Here is a 16,738-nt window from a genome sequence, read left to right as displayed (position 1 = left end):
GAGGCACAGATAGATAGCACAGCAGTGTGTGGTGGAGGCACAGATAGATAGCACAGCAGTGTGTGGTGGAGGCACATGACAGATAGCACAGCAGTGTGTGGTGGAGGCACAGACAGATAGCACAGCAGTGTGTGGTGGACGCACATGACAGATAGCACAGCAGTGTGTGGTGGAGGCACAGATAGATAGCACAGCAGTGTGTGGTGGAGGCACAGATAGATAGCACAGCAGTGTGTGGTGGAGGCACATGACAGATAGCACAGCAGTGTGTGGTGGAGGCACAGATAGATAGCACAGCAGTGTGTGGTGGAGGCACAGATAGATAGCACAGCAGTGTGTGGTGGACGCACATGACAGATAGCACAGCAGTGTGTGGTGGACGCACATGACAGATAGCACAGCAGTGTGTGGTGGACGCACATGACAGATAGCACAGCAGTGTGTGGTGGACGCACATGACAGCTGTCATGTCACACGTGTGATGCGCTGCACTGTGCTTGGTACATGTGGTCCGCAGTGATAAGTCCACATTGATATGCGCACACTCACACACCGCCAGCGGGACCTTACACAGCCGCCCGCTAGGAGTCGCTGTAAACACTGCGCTCTGCTGAGAGGCGGTTACTGGTCACAGGAAGCGGATGTGTACGGACAGCAAGCTGTCTAACCAGAGTAAGGAAATGAAAACAGAGGGTGACGCTCTTGCCCAGAGTTCTCTACTGCTCTGGCGGAGTTGTGCTGAGGTGAGAACAGAGAGTAGGTGCTGAGTTGAGGAGACTGCACCTGGGATTGCGAGACCCCCTGATAGGATAGAGACAGCGCCAGAGGAGCGAACGGCGGGGACAGGACACTGCAGCTGGAGCGCTTCACCCTGGGAGGCAGGGGCAGGAGGCAGAGGAGTACGGATTGGATTCACATGCTGTAATCCTAGGAGCAGCCCGTACACACCGCCAGCATGGCCCCCAGCCTGCTACCCCCCCAGCACTGCTACTGCTGCTGCGGCCGCTACCATGGAGAGAGGACCAGCAGAACCGGGCGGAGTGAGAGGAGCCCCCGCACCCCATGTACCGGGGTCTATAGCCTGCTCCTCACCCTCATCACCCTGCACACCGCCCGCAGCCACACGGAAGGTGAGTGCCCCCTACCCTGAGGACCCCAGCTTTTGGCACTAGTCTTGGTGCCCTCTCCTTCTTTCAGTGTTATCTTCCTTCTTGGCTTCTCCCTTGGTTTTGGCATATACCCCATTGTGACAACTGCCTGAGGGTCCCCCCCTCCCATGTGGCACCTTACATAGGCTCCCCCCCTCCTTTCTTGTGAAACCTTCTTTAGGCTCCCCCTTTCTCTTCTGTGGAACCCTTAGCCCCCCCCCCCTTCCTACCTTTTGGCGCCTCAGGCTCCTTCAAACTTTAAATGGGCACTGTCAGATACGAAATTTATTTTTTATATGTTCTACATCTTGGCAAAACATTAACATTCCTAATATACTTCATAAGAAAATGTTATTTCCTTTTTTATAGAAATTATGGCTTATAAAATCATGGCTTTATCCAAGCTGAAGCACAGGCATGGACAAAGCCCAGTAAGTGACAGTGGGCTAGCACTCCTCTGTGCTCTCTCCTATCTGATAGGACTCCTCTGTGCTCTCTGATAGGACAGGAGAGAGCACAGAGGAGAACTAGGACAGGAGAGAGCACAGAGGAGAACTATGACAGGAGAGAGCACAGAGGAGAACTATGACAGGAGAGAGCACAGAGGAGAACTAGGACAGGAGAGAGCACAGGGGAGAACTAGGACAGGAGAGGGCACAGGGGAGAACTAGGACAGGAGAGGGCACAGGGGAGAACTAGGACAGGAGAGGGCACAGGGGAGAACTAGGACAGGAGAGGGCACAGGGGAGAACTAGGACAGGAGAGGGCACAGGGGAGAACTAGGACAGGAGAGGGCACAGGGGAGAACTAGGACAGGAGAGGGCACAGGGGAGAACTAGGACAGGAGAGGGCACAGGGGAGAACTAGGACAGGAGAGGGCACAGGGGAGAACTAGGACAGGAGAGGGCACAGGGGAGAACTAGGACAGGAGAGGGCACAGGGGAGAACTAGGACAGGAGAGGGCACAGGGGAGAACTAGGACAGGAGAGGGCACAGGGGAGAACTAGGACAGGAGAGGGCACAGGGGAGAACTAGGACAGGAGAGGGCACAGGGGAGAACTAGGACAGGAGAGGGCACAGGGGAGAACTAGGACAGGAGAGGGCACAGGGGAGAACTAGGACAGGAGAGGGCACAGGGGAGAACTAGGACAGGAGAGGGCACAGGGGAAGCTATCGGACAGGAGAGGGCACAGGGGAGAGCTATCGGACAGGAGAGGGCACAGGGGAGAGCTATCGGACAGGAGAGGGCACAGGGGAGAGCTATCGGACAGGAGAGGGCACAGGGGAGAGCTATCGGACAGGAGAGGGCACAGGGGAGCGCTATCGGACAGGAGAGGGCACAGGGGAGCGCTATCGGACAGGAGAGGGCACAGGGGAGCGCTATCGGACAGGAGAGGGCACAGGGGAGCGCTATCGGACAGGAGAGGGCACAGGGGAGCGCTATCGGACAGGAGAGGGCACAGGGGAGCGCTATCGGACAGGAGAGGGCACAGGGGAGCGCTATCGGACAGGAGAGGGCACAGGGGAGCGCTATCGGACAGGAGAGGGCACAGGGGAGCGCTATCGGACAGGAGAGGGCACAGGGGAGCGCTATCGGACAGGAGAGGGCACAGGGGAGCGCTATCGGACAGGAGAGGGCACAGGGGAGCGCTATCGGACAGGAGAGGGCACAGGGGAGCGCTATCGGACAGGAGAGGGCACAGGGGAGCGCTATCGGACAGGAGAGGGCACAGGGGAGCGCTATCGGACAGGAGAGGGCACAGGGGAGCGCTATCGGACAGGAGAGGGCACAGGGGAGCGCTATCGGACAGGAGAGGGCACAGGGGAGCGCTATCGGACAGGAGAGGGCACAGGGGAGCGCTATCGGACAGGAGAGGGCACAGGGGAGCGCTATCGGACAGGAGAGAGGAACTCCCACCTGGACATTGTCCATGCCTGTGCTTCAGCTTGGACAATGCCATGATTTTATAAGCCATGATTTCTACTTCTGAAGTATATTAGAAAGGTTAATGTTTTGTGAAGATGTACAACATATAAAAGGTTTTTGAATCTAACAGTGCCCATTTAAGCTCCCTTCCAACCTGCCCTGCCCTGATGCAGGTAGAACAATGATCTGTCCTCAGCGCCACCACCTTGTTGAGCCTGGTTTTACACACAACATTTTTTGTTTTTAAATGCTGCATGCTTCTTATGGTGGTAAAGTCTGATAGACGCCTGTAAGTAAAATGTTTTGTTACTATTGTAAAAACTTGAAGGGGTACTCCGGTGGAAAAAATGAACTGGTGCCAGAAAGTTAAACAGATTTGAAAATTACTTCTATTAAAAAAATCTTAGTTCTTTCAGTACTTTTTAGCAGCTGTTTGCTACAAAGGAAAATCTTTATTTTTTGAATTTCTTTTTTGTCTTGTCCACAGTGCTCTCTGCTGACACCTGATGCCCGAATCAGGAACTGTCCAGAGCAGGAGAAAATCCCCATAGCAAACCTATGCTGCTGTGGACAGTTCCTGAAACAGACAGAGGTGTCAGCAGAGAGCACTGTGGACAACACATAAAAGAAATTCAAAAAGTAAGGAATTTTCTCTGTAGCATACAGCTGCTTAAAAAGTACTAAAAGGATAAAGATTTTTTAATAGAAGTAATTTACAAATCTGTTAAACTTTCTGGCACCAGTTCATTTAAAAGTTTTCCACCGGAGTACCCCTTTAAGAAATAGCCATTATAAATGCTGAGCTGTAAGAAATGCCTGAAATGTATGTATTTTTATTTTTTAAAGCATTTAAAAATGTTTCAAAATATTGTTTTTGAAGTTCTGTCATATAAAGAGTAATGTAAGATCCCACTCTGACTCAGACTTTGAACGGAATCTCCGCTCGCAGAATTCCGAACATGTTCTTTCTTTGCGCAGATCAATTTCAGTGGCGGAATTGTCTGCCGCGGAAATTCCTCAGTGTTAGTGCTAGGTGGTATGGCCAAAAATGGAAACGGTATTCTTCCAAATTATGACGGTTTCATAGTATTTCACAGTATTTAATTTTTTTCACTCATTCCCATCATTAACCTGAAATATTCAAAGGGTGTATTCACTCACACAGGATTCGCTACTAATTTGAAGTTGTAAAATTTGCAATTGCAGATCCGCAACTGCAAATTTTACAAGGCAATTCTTATGCATTTTTGATTGCCTTGTGAAATCTGCAACATCAAATCCGCAGCAGATCTGGTGTTTGTAAATACACCTTAAATCAATTTCTTGAATACCGTATTTTTCGCCCTATAGGACGCACCGGCATATAAGACGCACCCAATTTTAAAGGTGCAAAATCTCGAAAAAAAAAGATTCTGAACCCAACAGTGATCTTCAACCTGCGGACCGCCATATGTTGCAAAACTACAACTCCCAGCATGCCCGGACAGCCGTTGGCTGTCCGGGCTTGCTGGGAGTTGTAGTTTTGCAACATCTGGAGGTCCGCAGGTTTAAGACCACTGGTATAGGAGGTAATACTCACTCTCTGGACCCATCACCGCTGCCCTGGATGTCGCTTCGTCACTGTCGCCGCGTCCCCAACGCTCCGGACGTCTTCTTCCCCGGGATCCACGCTCTCCGTCGCCGTCATTACGTCGCTACACACGCCGCTCCTATTGAATGACGGGATGGCGTGCGCGACGACTTGATGACGTCGAAGGAGAGCGCCGCCATATAGGGGATCCCGGCCCGGAGCAGACACCGAGGTGGCAGGTAAGGTCCCTCCCGGTGTCCTGTAAGCTATTCGGGATTCCTTGATTTCACCGTGGCGGTCCCGAACAGCCCGACTGAGCAGCCGGGTTAGTATCACGTTCGCTTCAGATGCGGCGGTAAGCTTTGATCGCTGTGTCTGAAGGGTTAATACAGGGCATCACCGCGATTGGTGATGTCCTGTATTAGCCGCGGGTCCCGGACGTTGATGGCCGCAGGGACCGCCGCGATACTGGAGTATATTCACTGTATAAGACGCACCAACTTCCCCCTCCCCTGGGGAAGAAAAAGTGCGTTTTATACGGCGAAAAATACGGTACCTTTCCTTTGGGTTTGCTTTTCATGGTAGATTGTGTTACAAATGCCATGTACCTGGTGTAGGAGGTCACCGCTGCTCAGCTGTGTCTCCATTTACCTGCTGTAGTTCATTGTGGGGTACAGGCAGTATGTGTAATGTTTACTACTTTGCAGTGATGTATTTTGCAGATGGCCACTTGTGATGTAGTGCAGTTCTTGTAAGTGAAATGCCTGCAGGACCTTTCTGTAGAGGTTACCACATTTGTACAACTATAGATTGAAACTTCCTCTGAAACTCATTACAACACTTCCAGTCTCGTGTATAGAAAGTGCTTTAGAGACAAATCGTTCTCATTGCCTAATAAGAGCTCAGATTTTATTAAAAGTGCTGCAGGCAAAAGCCAATACTGTGTAACCTAGTGCTTAGGTGCTGGATGACCGAGGGATTTATGGGACATCACAAAGAACATGTGTATTAGCATAGAGAAGGGGTCGAACGGTGTTGTCCCCAATAACATCCATCCTCTATCCACAGAATAGGGGATAACTGTATTGTTGCAGGCGAACCAACTGCACAGACCCCCCTCAGTCTCAAAAAAGGGGCTTCTAAAGATCTTGATCGAATGGAGCAGTGGTCTTGTGTGTGCACTACCACTCCATTCACTATCAGGCAGATAAGCACTATACAGGCAGATAAGCACTCTGCTTGGCTATCGTTGGCTGTCTCAAAGACAATAATCATGTCAGTACAAATCTGGGATGTGGAATTCCTATCGCCTGACGCCCGGGATATGCGGTATCGGGTGCCGGGCAGGTGAATTTTTCAGGCCCTTAGCCCTGCCTCGGGCAAGCAGAGCCGGACCTGAAAGCCCCCAACAAGCACGGCAGAGCTCAGAGGAGTGTATGGAGTATACTCTGCAGCCTTAAGCTGTTTTCAGTAGCTGGGGGCCACCGCTACTAGCCAGCATGTGGCCAGCAAAGCTGACAGTGTCGTCTAAAGGGACATGTGAATGCTCCCTAGTGGGCTAGTGGGGTGGATTGCCCCCCCCCCCCCCCCCCCCGGCAGGGTGATCGCCTGGCTGGACTAGGCTCTATCAATGGATCGCAGAGCACACAGATCAATGGAGTTCAATAGAACTGCCTTTATCTGCATGAGGCATCTAATGATTCCTCCTAAAAGTCCCCTAAGTAACTAATAAAGTGTAGGAATTTTTTTTTTTAAATAAAAATTTGACACATTAACCCCTTCCATATTAAAAGTTCAAATCACCCCCTTTTCCTATATAAAAACATGTAAATATAATAAAAATGAACAGATTTGGTATCGCTGTGTGTGCGTAATTGTACAAACTATTAAAATATAACATTATGTATCCCACACTGTAAATGTAAGAACAATACCAAACCACAGAATTGCAATTTTTATAATATCCCAGGAAAAAAGTTAAAAGCGGTTTAAAAATTCAGATCAATACCAAAATTGTACCGATACAAAAAACTGATTATGGTGCATAAATGAGCCCTCATGCAGCCTGGTATATGGAAAAAAAAATTCTGATTTTTTTTAATTAGTAAAACATGACAGAAACTGTACCGCCCTTAACGATGCAGATAGTAAATGTACGTCCTGGTAAGGTGGTACTTAAAGGAGTAGTCCAGTGGTGACTCAGTGGTGAACAACTTATCCCCTATCCTAAGGATAGGGGATAAGTTGCAGATCGCGGGGGTCCGACCGCTGGGGCCCCCTGCGATCTCCTGTACGGAGCCCCGACAGGCCTTCGGCAATCTCTGGCTCTGCCATAGAGATGTATTGAGGGGGCGTGTCGGCCGTCGCTTCGTGCGGGGGTCGACACCCGTTATCTGGCCCGAGAGCCTGGCCCCCGTACAGAGAGAACGCGGGGGGCCCCAGCGGTGGAACCCCCCACGATCTCAAACTTATCCCCTATCCTTAGGCTAGGGGATAAGTTTTTCAGCACTGGACTACCCCTTTAAAGGGGTACTCCAGTGGAAAACTTTTTTTTTTTTTTTTTTTTTTTTTAAATGAACTGGTGCCAGGAAGTTACAGATTTGTAAATTACTTGTATTATAAAATCTTAATCCTTTTAGTACTTTTTAGCAGCTGTATGCTACATAGGAAATTCTTTACTTTTTGAATTTCTTTGTTGTGTTGTCCACAGTGCTCCCTGCTGACACCTCTATCCGTGTCAGGAACTGTCCAGAGTTACATAGGTTTGCTATGGGGGTTTTCTCCTGCTCTGGACAGTTCCTGATACGGGCATCAGGTGTCAGCAGAGAGCACTGTGGACAACACAAAAAAGAAATTCAAAAATGTAAGAATTTCCCCTGTAGCATACAGCTGCTAAAAAGTACTGAAAGGATTGTTTTTATATTGTGTAATTTACAAATCTGTTTAACTTTCTGGCACCAGTTCATAAAAAATAAATAAATAAATAAAAAAGTTTTCCACCGGAGTACCCTTTAACGCACCAGGACGTACTTTTATGTTCTATACCTAGCAGAGAGCACAATGCAAAAAAATCATGAAATTAAAAAAATAGATTTTACAGTGAGTATTTTAAAGGAAAACTGTCAGATATTTTCTCCCGCAGTATCCACAGGTACTGATGGATAGTGCGGGAGACGCTGATTAAAACGAGCCCTACCTTACCTGGATCTGCCAGGCCGTTCGCCCACAATTGTGGTTTAATTCTATGGGTATAACTTGTCGTAACTGGCACGGACGGGGCTTCTGCAGCTAACTGGCACTGACGTCAGCGCCGCTTATGAATTTTCATCCCTCCTCCCTCCAGTTAGGACTGACGAAGAGAGGGAGAACTGGAGGGAGGGGGGATGAATATTCATAAGCGGCGCTGACGTCAGTGCCAGTTAGCTGCAGAAGCCCCGCCTGTGCCATTTACAGGAAGCTATACACATAGAATTAAACCACAATTGCGGGCGAACGGCCGGGCGGATCCGGGTAAGGTAGGGCTTGTTTTAATCAGCGTCTCCCGCACTATCCACCAGTACCTGTGGATACTGCAGGAGAAAATATCTGACAGTTTTCCTTTAACACAATCGTTTTTTGGCAGGAATTATTACAAAGTCAGTGTTCGAAATTCAAAATTTGCTTTTTTTCACAAATGCATAGTTTGTGGGACATATTTTTTGTACATCATTTTCACAATCTCCTGACCTCAACATAATTGAAAATCTATGGATAGACCTTAAAAGAGCAGTGCGTGACAGACAGCCCAGAAATCTCAAAGAACTGGAAGACTTTTGTAAGGAAGAATGGGCACAGATACCTCAAACAAGAATTGAAAGACTCATGGCTGGCTACAAAAAGCGTTTACAAGCTGTGATACTTGCCAAAGGGGGCAGTACAAGATAGCAACTATGCAGGGTGCTCAAACTTTGCAGGCGCCATTTTTTTGTTTTCTGTTATTTTGAAAGTGTAAATGATGGAAATAAAATCTAACTTTTGTTGACACATTATAAGAATGTCTAAACTGTAATTTGATGCCTTTTCGAGATTTTTCCATCTTTTCTTGGCTTCTTTATGCACATTAATACAAATTTTTACCTTGGGTGCCCAAACTTTTGATCCCCACTGTATGCCATATTTGGTTCCTTGGCTGCATGGTAGGACCCAGAAGGAGAGGAAAGACATTTGGCTTTCAGGGCATCATTATAGGCCGAATGGATTATAGACCGCACTTCATGCCTACAAAGGGTTTTATCTGCCAGAACCATACAGAACCCCCACATTTTGGAAACTACACCCCCTAAAGTATTCACACAGACGAAAAGTGAGTACTTTGAGTCCTTATTGTGTGGCTGGAATGGTTACAAAGTCAGGGGAAAAATGTTAATTAGCTTCCCCCCCACATCACTTGTGGGACATATTTTTTTTTGTACATTGCATCTGAAAAGTAGAAAATGTGCCCCATATTTTATAACGCGGTTTGTCCCGTGTTCGGTAATACCCCCGCTTAGGCCATGTTTGGTTGCATGGCCACATGGTGGGACCCAAAAGGAGAGGAGCACCATTTGGCTTTCAGGATATCATTATACAAATTATAGGCCACAAAGCATTCTAGCTGTCAGAACTAGGGATGTCCCGATACCATTTTTATTAAGGCCGAGTACTGATACTTTAATTCTAGTACTCGCTGATACCAAGTACGAGTTCTTTTAATTTAAAGGGAATCTGACAACATGGAAACTCGGTTTCTGGCACTGTTTACCGTGCTGATATGTGAGTCCTTGTTGTGTACAATGGAGGCAGCTGCTGTAGTATTAGCCAAGATTTCTCTCTTCTCCATTGGACAGAAGAGAGAAATCTTGCATTGTTGGTGAGACCGATGATCACATGGTGAGCAGCGGTAGAAACCGGGTCACCTGCACCATCTACCTATAAATTCAAGTTAGTGCAGGTGACCCTTCTGTTAGATTGCTTTTAATAGTAGGTAGTATCCCCTTGCAGACATTAGCAGCAGCCCCCCCTTGTAGACTGTAAGCCCCCCCCTTGTAGACTGTAAGCCCCCCCCTTGTAGACTGTAAGCCCCCCCCCCTTGTAGACTGCAGGCCCCCCCCCCTTGTAGACTGCAGGCCCCCCCCCCTTGTAGACTGCAGGCCCCCCCCCCCCCCCCCTTGTAGACTGCAGGCCCCCCCCCCCCTTGTAGACTGCAGGCCCCCCCCCCCTTGTAGACTGCAGGCCCCCCCTCCCCTTGTAGACTGCAGGCCCCCCCTCCCCTTGTAGACTGCAGGCCCCCCCCTCCCCTTGTAGACTGCAGGCCCCCCCCTCCCCTTGTAGACTGCAGGCCCCCCCCCCTCCCCTTGTAGACTGCAGGCCCCCCCCCCTCCCCTTGTAGACTGCAGGCCCCCCCCCCTCCCCTTGTAGACTGCAGGCCCCCCCCCCTCCCCTTGTAGACTGCAGGCCCCCCCCCCTCCCCTTGTAGACTGCAGGCCCCCCCCCCTCCCCTTGTAGACTGCAGGCCCCCCCCCCCCTCCCCTTGTAGACTGCAGGCCCCCCCCCCCCTCCCCTTGTAGACTGCAGGCCCCCCCCCCTCCCCTTGTAGACTGCAGGCCCCCCCCCCTCCCCTTGTAGACTGCAGGCCCCCCCCCCCTCCCCTTGTAGACTGCAGGCCCCCCCCCCCTCCCCTTGTAGACTGCAGGCCCCCCCCCCTCCCCTTGTAGACTGCAGGCCCCCCCCCCCTCCCCTTGTAGACTGCAGGCCCCCTCCCCTTTAGACATTAGTAGCAGCACACAGCTCACCTGCGGCTGTCCTCCGTCGGGTGCTACCGCTCTGCTGTCCTGTTCTTGCCTAACAAATTTTGGGGGGCTTTTTCTCCTTTCACCCCTTATGAAAAGGTGAAGATGGGGTCTACACCAGCATGTTAGTGTAAAAAAATTAAATTTTTTATACTAACATGCTGGTGTTGCCCTATACTTTTCATTTTGACAAGAGGTAAAAGGGGAAAAAAGCCCCCCAAAATTTGTAATGCAATTTCTCCCGACTACGGAGATACCCCATATGTGGGCGCAAAGTGCTCTGGGGGTGCACAACAAGGCCCAGAAGGGAGCGTGCACCATGTACATTGGAGGTGATTTGCACAGGGGTGGCTGATTGTTACAGCGGTTTTGACAAACGCAAAAAAAAAAAAAACCACATGTGACCCCATATAGGAAACTACACCCCTCACGAAATGTAATGAGGGGTGCAGTGAGAATTTACACCCCACTGGTGTCTGACAGATCTTTGGAACAGTGGGCTGTGCAAATTAAAAATTTTGTACAGCCCACTGTTCCAAAGATCTGACAGACACCAATGGGGGGGTAAATGCTCACTGTACCCCTTGTTACGTTCCTCAAGGGGTCTAGTTTCCAAAATGGTATGCCATGTGTTGTGTTTTTTTTTTATTTTTTTTGCTGTCCTGGCACCATAGGGGCTTCCTAAATGCGACATGCCCCCCGAGCAAAATTTGCTCTCAAAAAGCCAAATATGACTCCTTCTCTTCTGAGCATTGTAGTTCGCCCGTAGTGCACTTCAGGTCAACTTATGGGGTACCTCCATACTCAGAAGAGATGGGGTTACAAATTTTGGGCAAAAATGTGAAATTTGGGGTGGGGAAACACACATTTTAGTGAAGAATTTTTTTTTTTTTTACGTATGCAAAAGTCGTGAAACCCCTGTGGGGTATTAAGGCTCACTTTATTCCTTGTTACGTTCCTCCAGGGGTCTAGTTTCCAAAATGGTATACCATGTGTGTTTTTTTTTTTTTGCAGTCCTGGCACCATAGGGGCTTCCTAAATGCGACATGCCCCCGAGCAAAATTTGCTCTCAAAAAGCCAAATATGACTCCTTCTCTTCTGAGCATTGTAGTTCACCAGTTCGCCCGTAGTGCACTTCAGGTCAACTTATGGGGTACCTCCATACTCAGAAGAGATGGGGTTACAAATTTTGGGGGGTATTTTCTGCTATTAACCCTTGCAAAAATGTTAAATTTGGGGGGGAAACACACATTTTAGTGAAATGTTTTTTTTTTTTTTTTTTTACATATGCAAAAGTTGTGAAACACCTGTGGGTTATTAAGGCTCACTTAATTCCTTGTTACGTTCCTCAAGGGGTCTTGTTTCGAAAATGGTATGCCATGTGTTTTTTTTTTTTTGCTGTTCTGGCACCATAGGGGCTTCCTAAATGCAACATGCCCCCCAAAAACCCTTTCAGAAAAACGTACTCTCCAAAATCCCCTTGTCGCTCCTTCGCTTCTGAGCCCTCTACTACGCCCACTGAACACTTTACATAGACATATGAGGTATGTGCTTACTCAAGAGAAATTGGGCTACAAATATAAGTATACATTTTCTCCTTTTACCCCTTGTAAAAATTCTAAAATTGGGTCTACAAGAACATGCAAGTGTAAAAAATGAAGATTGTGAATTTTCTCCACTTTGCTGCTATTCCTGTGAAACACCTAAAGGGTTAAAACGCTGACTGAATGTCATTTTGAATACTTTGGGGGGTGCAGTTTTTATAATGGGGTCATTTGTGGGGTATTTCTAAGATGAAGACCCTTCAAATCCACTTCAAACCTGAACTGGTCCCTCAAAAATAGTGAGTTTGGAAATTTTGTGAAAAATTTGAAAATTGCTGCTGAACTTTGAAGCCCTCTGGTGTCTTCCAAAAGTAAAAACATGTCAATTTTATGATGCAAACATAAAGTGGACTAATTGTATATGTGAATAAATTTTTTTTTTTTTTTAAATATCCATTTTCCTTACAAGCAGAGAGCTTCAAAGTTAGAAAAATGGAAAATTTTCTAATTTTTCATCTAATTTTGGGATTTTTCACCAAGAAAGGATGCAAGTTACCAAAAAATGTTACCACCATGTTAAAGTAGAATATGTCACGAAAAAACAATCTCGGAATCAGAATGATAACTAAAAGCATTCCAGAGTTATTAATGTTTAAAGTGACAGTGGTCAGATGTTCAAAAAATGTCCGGGTCCTAAGGTGTAAAATGGCCTGGTCCTTAAGAGGTTAAAGACCCCACTCCATACCTGCAAAGGATCGGAGCTGTCAGAACAATACCGCACCCCTACAAGTGTATTGGCTGTACCAGGGACCGCTCTGATCAGTCCTTGGTCGGCTAGCAGTGACATGCGGCTGTCTGTGACAGTTAAAGCTCCTAATGGATATATCCGTCCTGTTGTGTCCCCTCCCTCTGTCAAACTCCTTACAGCTCGTGGTCACCTCCGACCCCTGGGGATTACACACATCACCCCGTGATCGTGCTGCGGGGAAGTGTCAAAACACTTACAGCCTGTGGTCAATTCTGACCACAGCTGTAAGGGTTAATCTGCCGGGACAGAAGTTTACTTTTGTCCCGATAGTGCGGCATGGTCCCGGCTGTGAGTTATAGCAGAGTCCCTGCCGTCATCTGGTGGGTACACTGACAATGCCCATTTAAAATACTTGCATGCATTTCTTCCAGATCTAGCAGATATGATAGTTTGAAGTAGATATGTGACAGATACAAGGGTGAATTTATCATACGTTTTAGGCTATTTTGGTGTATATTTCTTGTGAATTCTTACGACAATAACCTTTATCGTGATTTCTACCAAACTGACTAGCTAGACATTTTTCTTCAGAAGTTCTTACTATGGTCATGAATTTATGAAATGCTAATTTTATGAAAATGTGTAAAAACACACTGAAAATGGTCCAAAAAATGACAAATCTGCACCACTTCAAGAGCTCTTGAACAAGGCTTTCCTACACAAATGTAACCTTACAGCCTTCTTTATTCTACTTGCCTGAAACTTACCACAAATTAATTTTAAGAACTAATAAATTTCCCTCAACTCCACGAAATTCAATGGAGAGAAGCAACTACAGTGTTTCCCCGAAAATACACCCTACCCCGAAAATAGGCCCTAGCTGTATTATCGGGGTGGGCTGCAATATAAGCCCTACCCTGATAAGACCTAGGCCAGTGGTCTTCAACCTGCGGACCTCCAGATGTTGCAAAACTACAACTCCCAGCATGCCCGGACAGCCGTTGGCTGTCCGGGCATGCTGGGAGTTGTAGTTTTGCAACAGCTGCAGGTCCGCAGGTTGAAGACCACTGACCTAGACAATGCTCGGGCTGCAAGTATTAAAAAACAAACTTAAACTTACCTTCGTCCTCCATTCCCCCGTTGCTAAGGAACCGGCCTCACTGTCCTCCGCTGTTATCGCTGCTTCCTGGTGTTGGGACGTCACAGAGCCTTCAGCCTATCACCGGCCGCAGCGATGTCCCGCCTCTGCCGATGATAGGCTGAGCCCACTGAGATGTAAGAAGCCGGCCGGCGTCTTACATGACAGTCGGCTCAGCCTATCATCGGCTGAGGGGGGACATCGCTGCGGCCGGTGATAGGCTGAAGGCTCTGTGACGTCCCAACACCAGGAAGCAGCGATAACAGCGGAGGGACCATGAGGCCGGTGCCTTAGCAACGGGGGGACGGAGGACGAAGGTACGGTAAGTTAAAGTTTGTTTTGTAATATCCTATTTGCAGCCCAGGCACAGGAATAGATACAGCGCAGCGGCCGATCATTATTTGGGGGGAGAGAAGCTGCGCTTGCGGGTGACAAACTATTATTACCCCGATGTGGGGTGCTGGGCTGATAAACCGGTGGTGGTGGTGGTGGGGGACATTGGGCTTCAGAGCTGCGCCCATCACATGATAATAATGGGGGGGGGTGTAAATACAGTGGAACCGCCATGTTGTTTAATGTATTGTAAATAAGTAAGCCCCACTCTGAAAATAGGCCCTAGTGTGTTTTTTGTGGCTAAAAGTAATAGAAGACCCGGTCCTATTTTCGGAGAAACACGGTACGCATAAGGCCAAATACATTTCCCTATAGTGTGTACAATGTCTTGCTGGCTGTGGGTGCACAGAATGGCACTGTGGTTAGGAATGTGTATGGGCAGTACATTGGGAAAAGCATGTGACCTAGCAGCCTGCGCACACCTTTATTTGTGTGATCTTACATGTGCTTACAGAAGATAGAGAACACAGGCTGCTGCTATGGCCAACAACTAACGTTCCTGCTACAGATTAAACAGAAGATCGAAAAACAAGTTAAGCGTGCTCACCTGTCATGACCTCACTTTATGTAGCATCTGTCATGTGATCCAGGCTGAGAAAGTGATGATGACACAGTATCTAGTGTTATAGAAGATTGTTGCTTGTGGTGTACAGGATTCTTTGTGGATGATAGAATATCATTATAATTACATTTAATATTGAAAATGTTAGAATGTGGGAGAGCTGGCATACCTGGCACAGCAGGCAGAAGTAGTGATGTTCATTAAAGCATTACTGTGGCTGCTTCACTCATCATCTATAGGAAGTCTACGCACCCTGACAATGAGACGGAGCACAGAAAGCTGGGTAGAGAAGCACTCTAGCAATTGCAGAGGATCTAACCACCCAGACAGATCAAAACTTTTAACTTTTTTTATTTTATTTTTTATTTTATTTTATTTGTAAGTGACAGTAATGGTTTGTCTGACACCTGCTTCAAAGGGGTACTCCAATTACCAGTCGAGACAGCTTATGGGAGTATGTGCAGAGCATTGCACCCTAGTGTCTGTAGTACAGGCAATATTGTGCAATGCTCTGCACATACCACCATGTGTATAAAAATTTACTCCCCCTTTTCCTATTGCTATACAAAAAAGTACAATTATTATTATTTTTTTTACATATAATACTGCTGCATGGCTAACTGTCTGAACTATTAAAATATTAGTGAATCATTAACATTTTATTTTAATAATTCAGACAGTTATCCATGCAGCAGTATCAAATTTACACTGGGTTCTGTACAGGATCATTAAGAATAATCATGTACAGCAACCGGCGTAAACGTAAAAAAAAAATAAAAAATACATAATTTTTCAAGTAGAATCAGCTGAACCCCTTTTTTGTCATTTTTAGATTTTTTTCCGATTAATCGATAAAATAATCGACAACTGCGGTAATCAATTATTAAAATAATCATTAGTTGCATCCCTAGTTGAGTTCTATAGGCTTGTGGACTGCACACCAGTCTCTACAGTAAGAAAAGGGGAAAAACCAACAGACAGAATATCTTGGGCTGGGTTCACACCACGTTTTCTTAAGTACGGCTCCCGTATACGGTTGGGAGGAGGGGGGCGGGGCTTAATTGCGGCGCCCACACTCAGCCGTATTCGGGAACCGTATTTAATGCAAGTCTATGAGCCGACCGGAGTGAACCGCAGCCTCCGGTCGGCTTAGTTTTCGGCCGTATGCGGTTTCCCGACCGCAGGCAAAAACGTGGTCGATCACGTTTTTGCCTGCGGCCGGGAAACCGCATACGGCCGAAAACTAAGCCGACCGGAGGCTGCGGTTCACTCCGGTCGGCTCATAGACTTGCATTAAATACGGTTCCCGAATACGGCTGAGTGCGGGCGCCGCAATTAAGCCCCGCCCCCCTCCTCCCAACCGTATAGGGGAGCCGTACTTAAGAAAACGTGGTGTGAACCCAGCCTTAGGCTATGTTTACATACTCTACAACAGACTTTTTTATTTTATTTATTTTTTATTAGATTAACTATTGGCATGCGACTAGCACATCCAGCATTTACAGTTCTTTAGTCTCCCTGAGACTTCAAACTTGACATAACTGGCGAGCACAAGAAGTCTGGGTACTCTATACTAGGTCAGTGAATGGGGACCCGACAGTATCAGTTTGCGTCTGACCCGTTTCAGGGTCCGATCGGCTCAATAAAAAAAGAGCTGTTTGGACCCTTAACGGGTCAGATGCAAACGGCAATGTGAACCTATCCTCATACTGTTTGCACAAAGCTTGTGTTAGGACAGGATACTAAGTGATAGGATACGATCACTGACTTTGCAGGATAGCATTACAGGCACCTAGTATTACAGGATCGGCAGTAGAACTGGTCTGGGCCAGCACAAGATTCTGGTTACATTATTTCATGCTGAGGCTGGTTTCACAAACAATATTTTGGTCAATATTTTT

The 16,738-nt window shown here is 47.3% G+C and overlaps 1 protein-coding gene across 3 annotated transcripts in view; it reads left to right on the top strand.

Annotated features, from left to right (window-relative positions):
* The first annotated feature begins 554 nt into the window (after nt 1-554).
* Nucleotides 555-16,738, top strand: part of TMEM131 (transmembrane protein 131) — a 209,753-nt gene continuing 193,569 nt past the window's right edge. The window contains exon 1 of one of the 3 annotated variants that reach the window (XM_056555909.1): nt 555-1,130. In XM_056555909.1, the coding sequence (XP_056411884.1) occupies nt 956-1,130 (175 nt within the window). In that variant the 5' untranslated portion in view covers nt 555-955. The remainder of the gene's footprint in view (nt 1,131-16,738) is intronic. The other 2 variants (XM_056555908.1, XM_056555910.1) reach the window with 2 other exon arrangements.

This window comes from Hyla sarda, chromosome 2 (genome assembly GCF_029499605.1).
Source record: "Hyla sarda isolate aHylSar1 chromosome 2, aHylSar1.hap1, whole genome shotgun sequence".
NCBI lineage: Eukaryota > Metazoa > Chordata > Amphibia > Anura > Hylidae > Hyla > Hyla sarda.
This window is presented reverse-complemented; position numbering and strand designations above follow the sequence as displayed.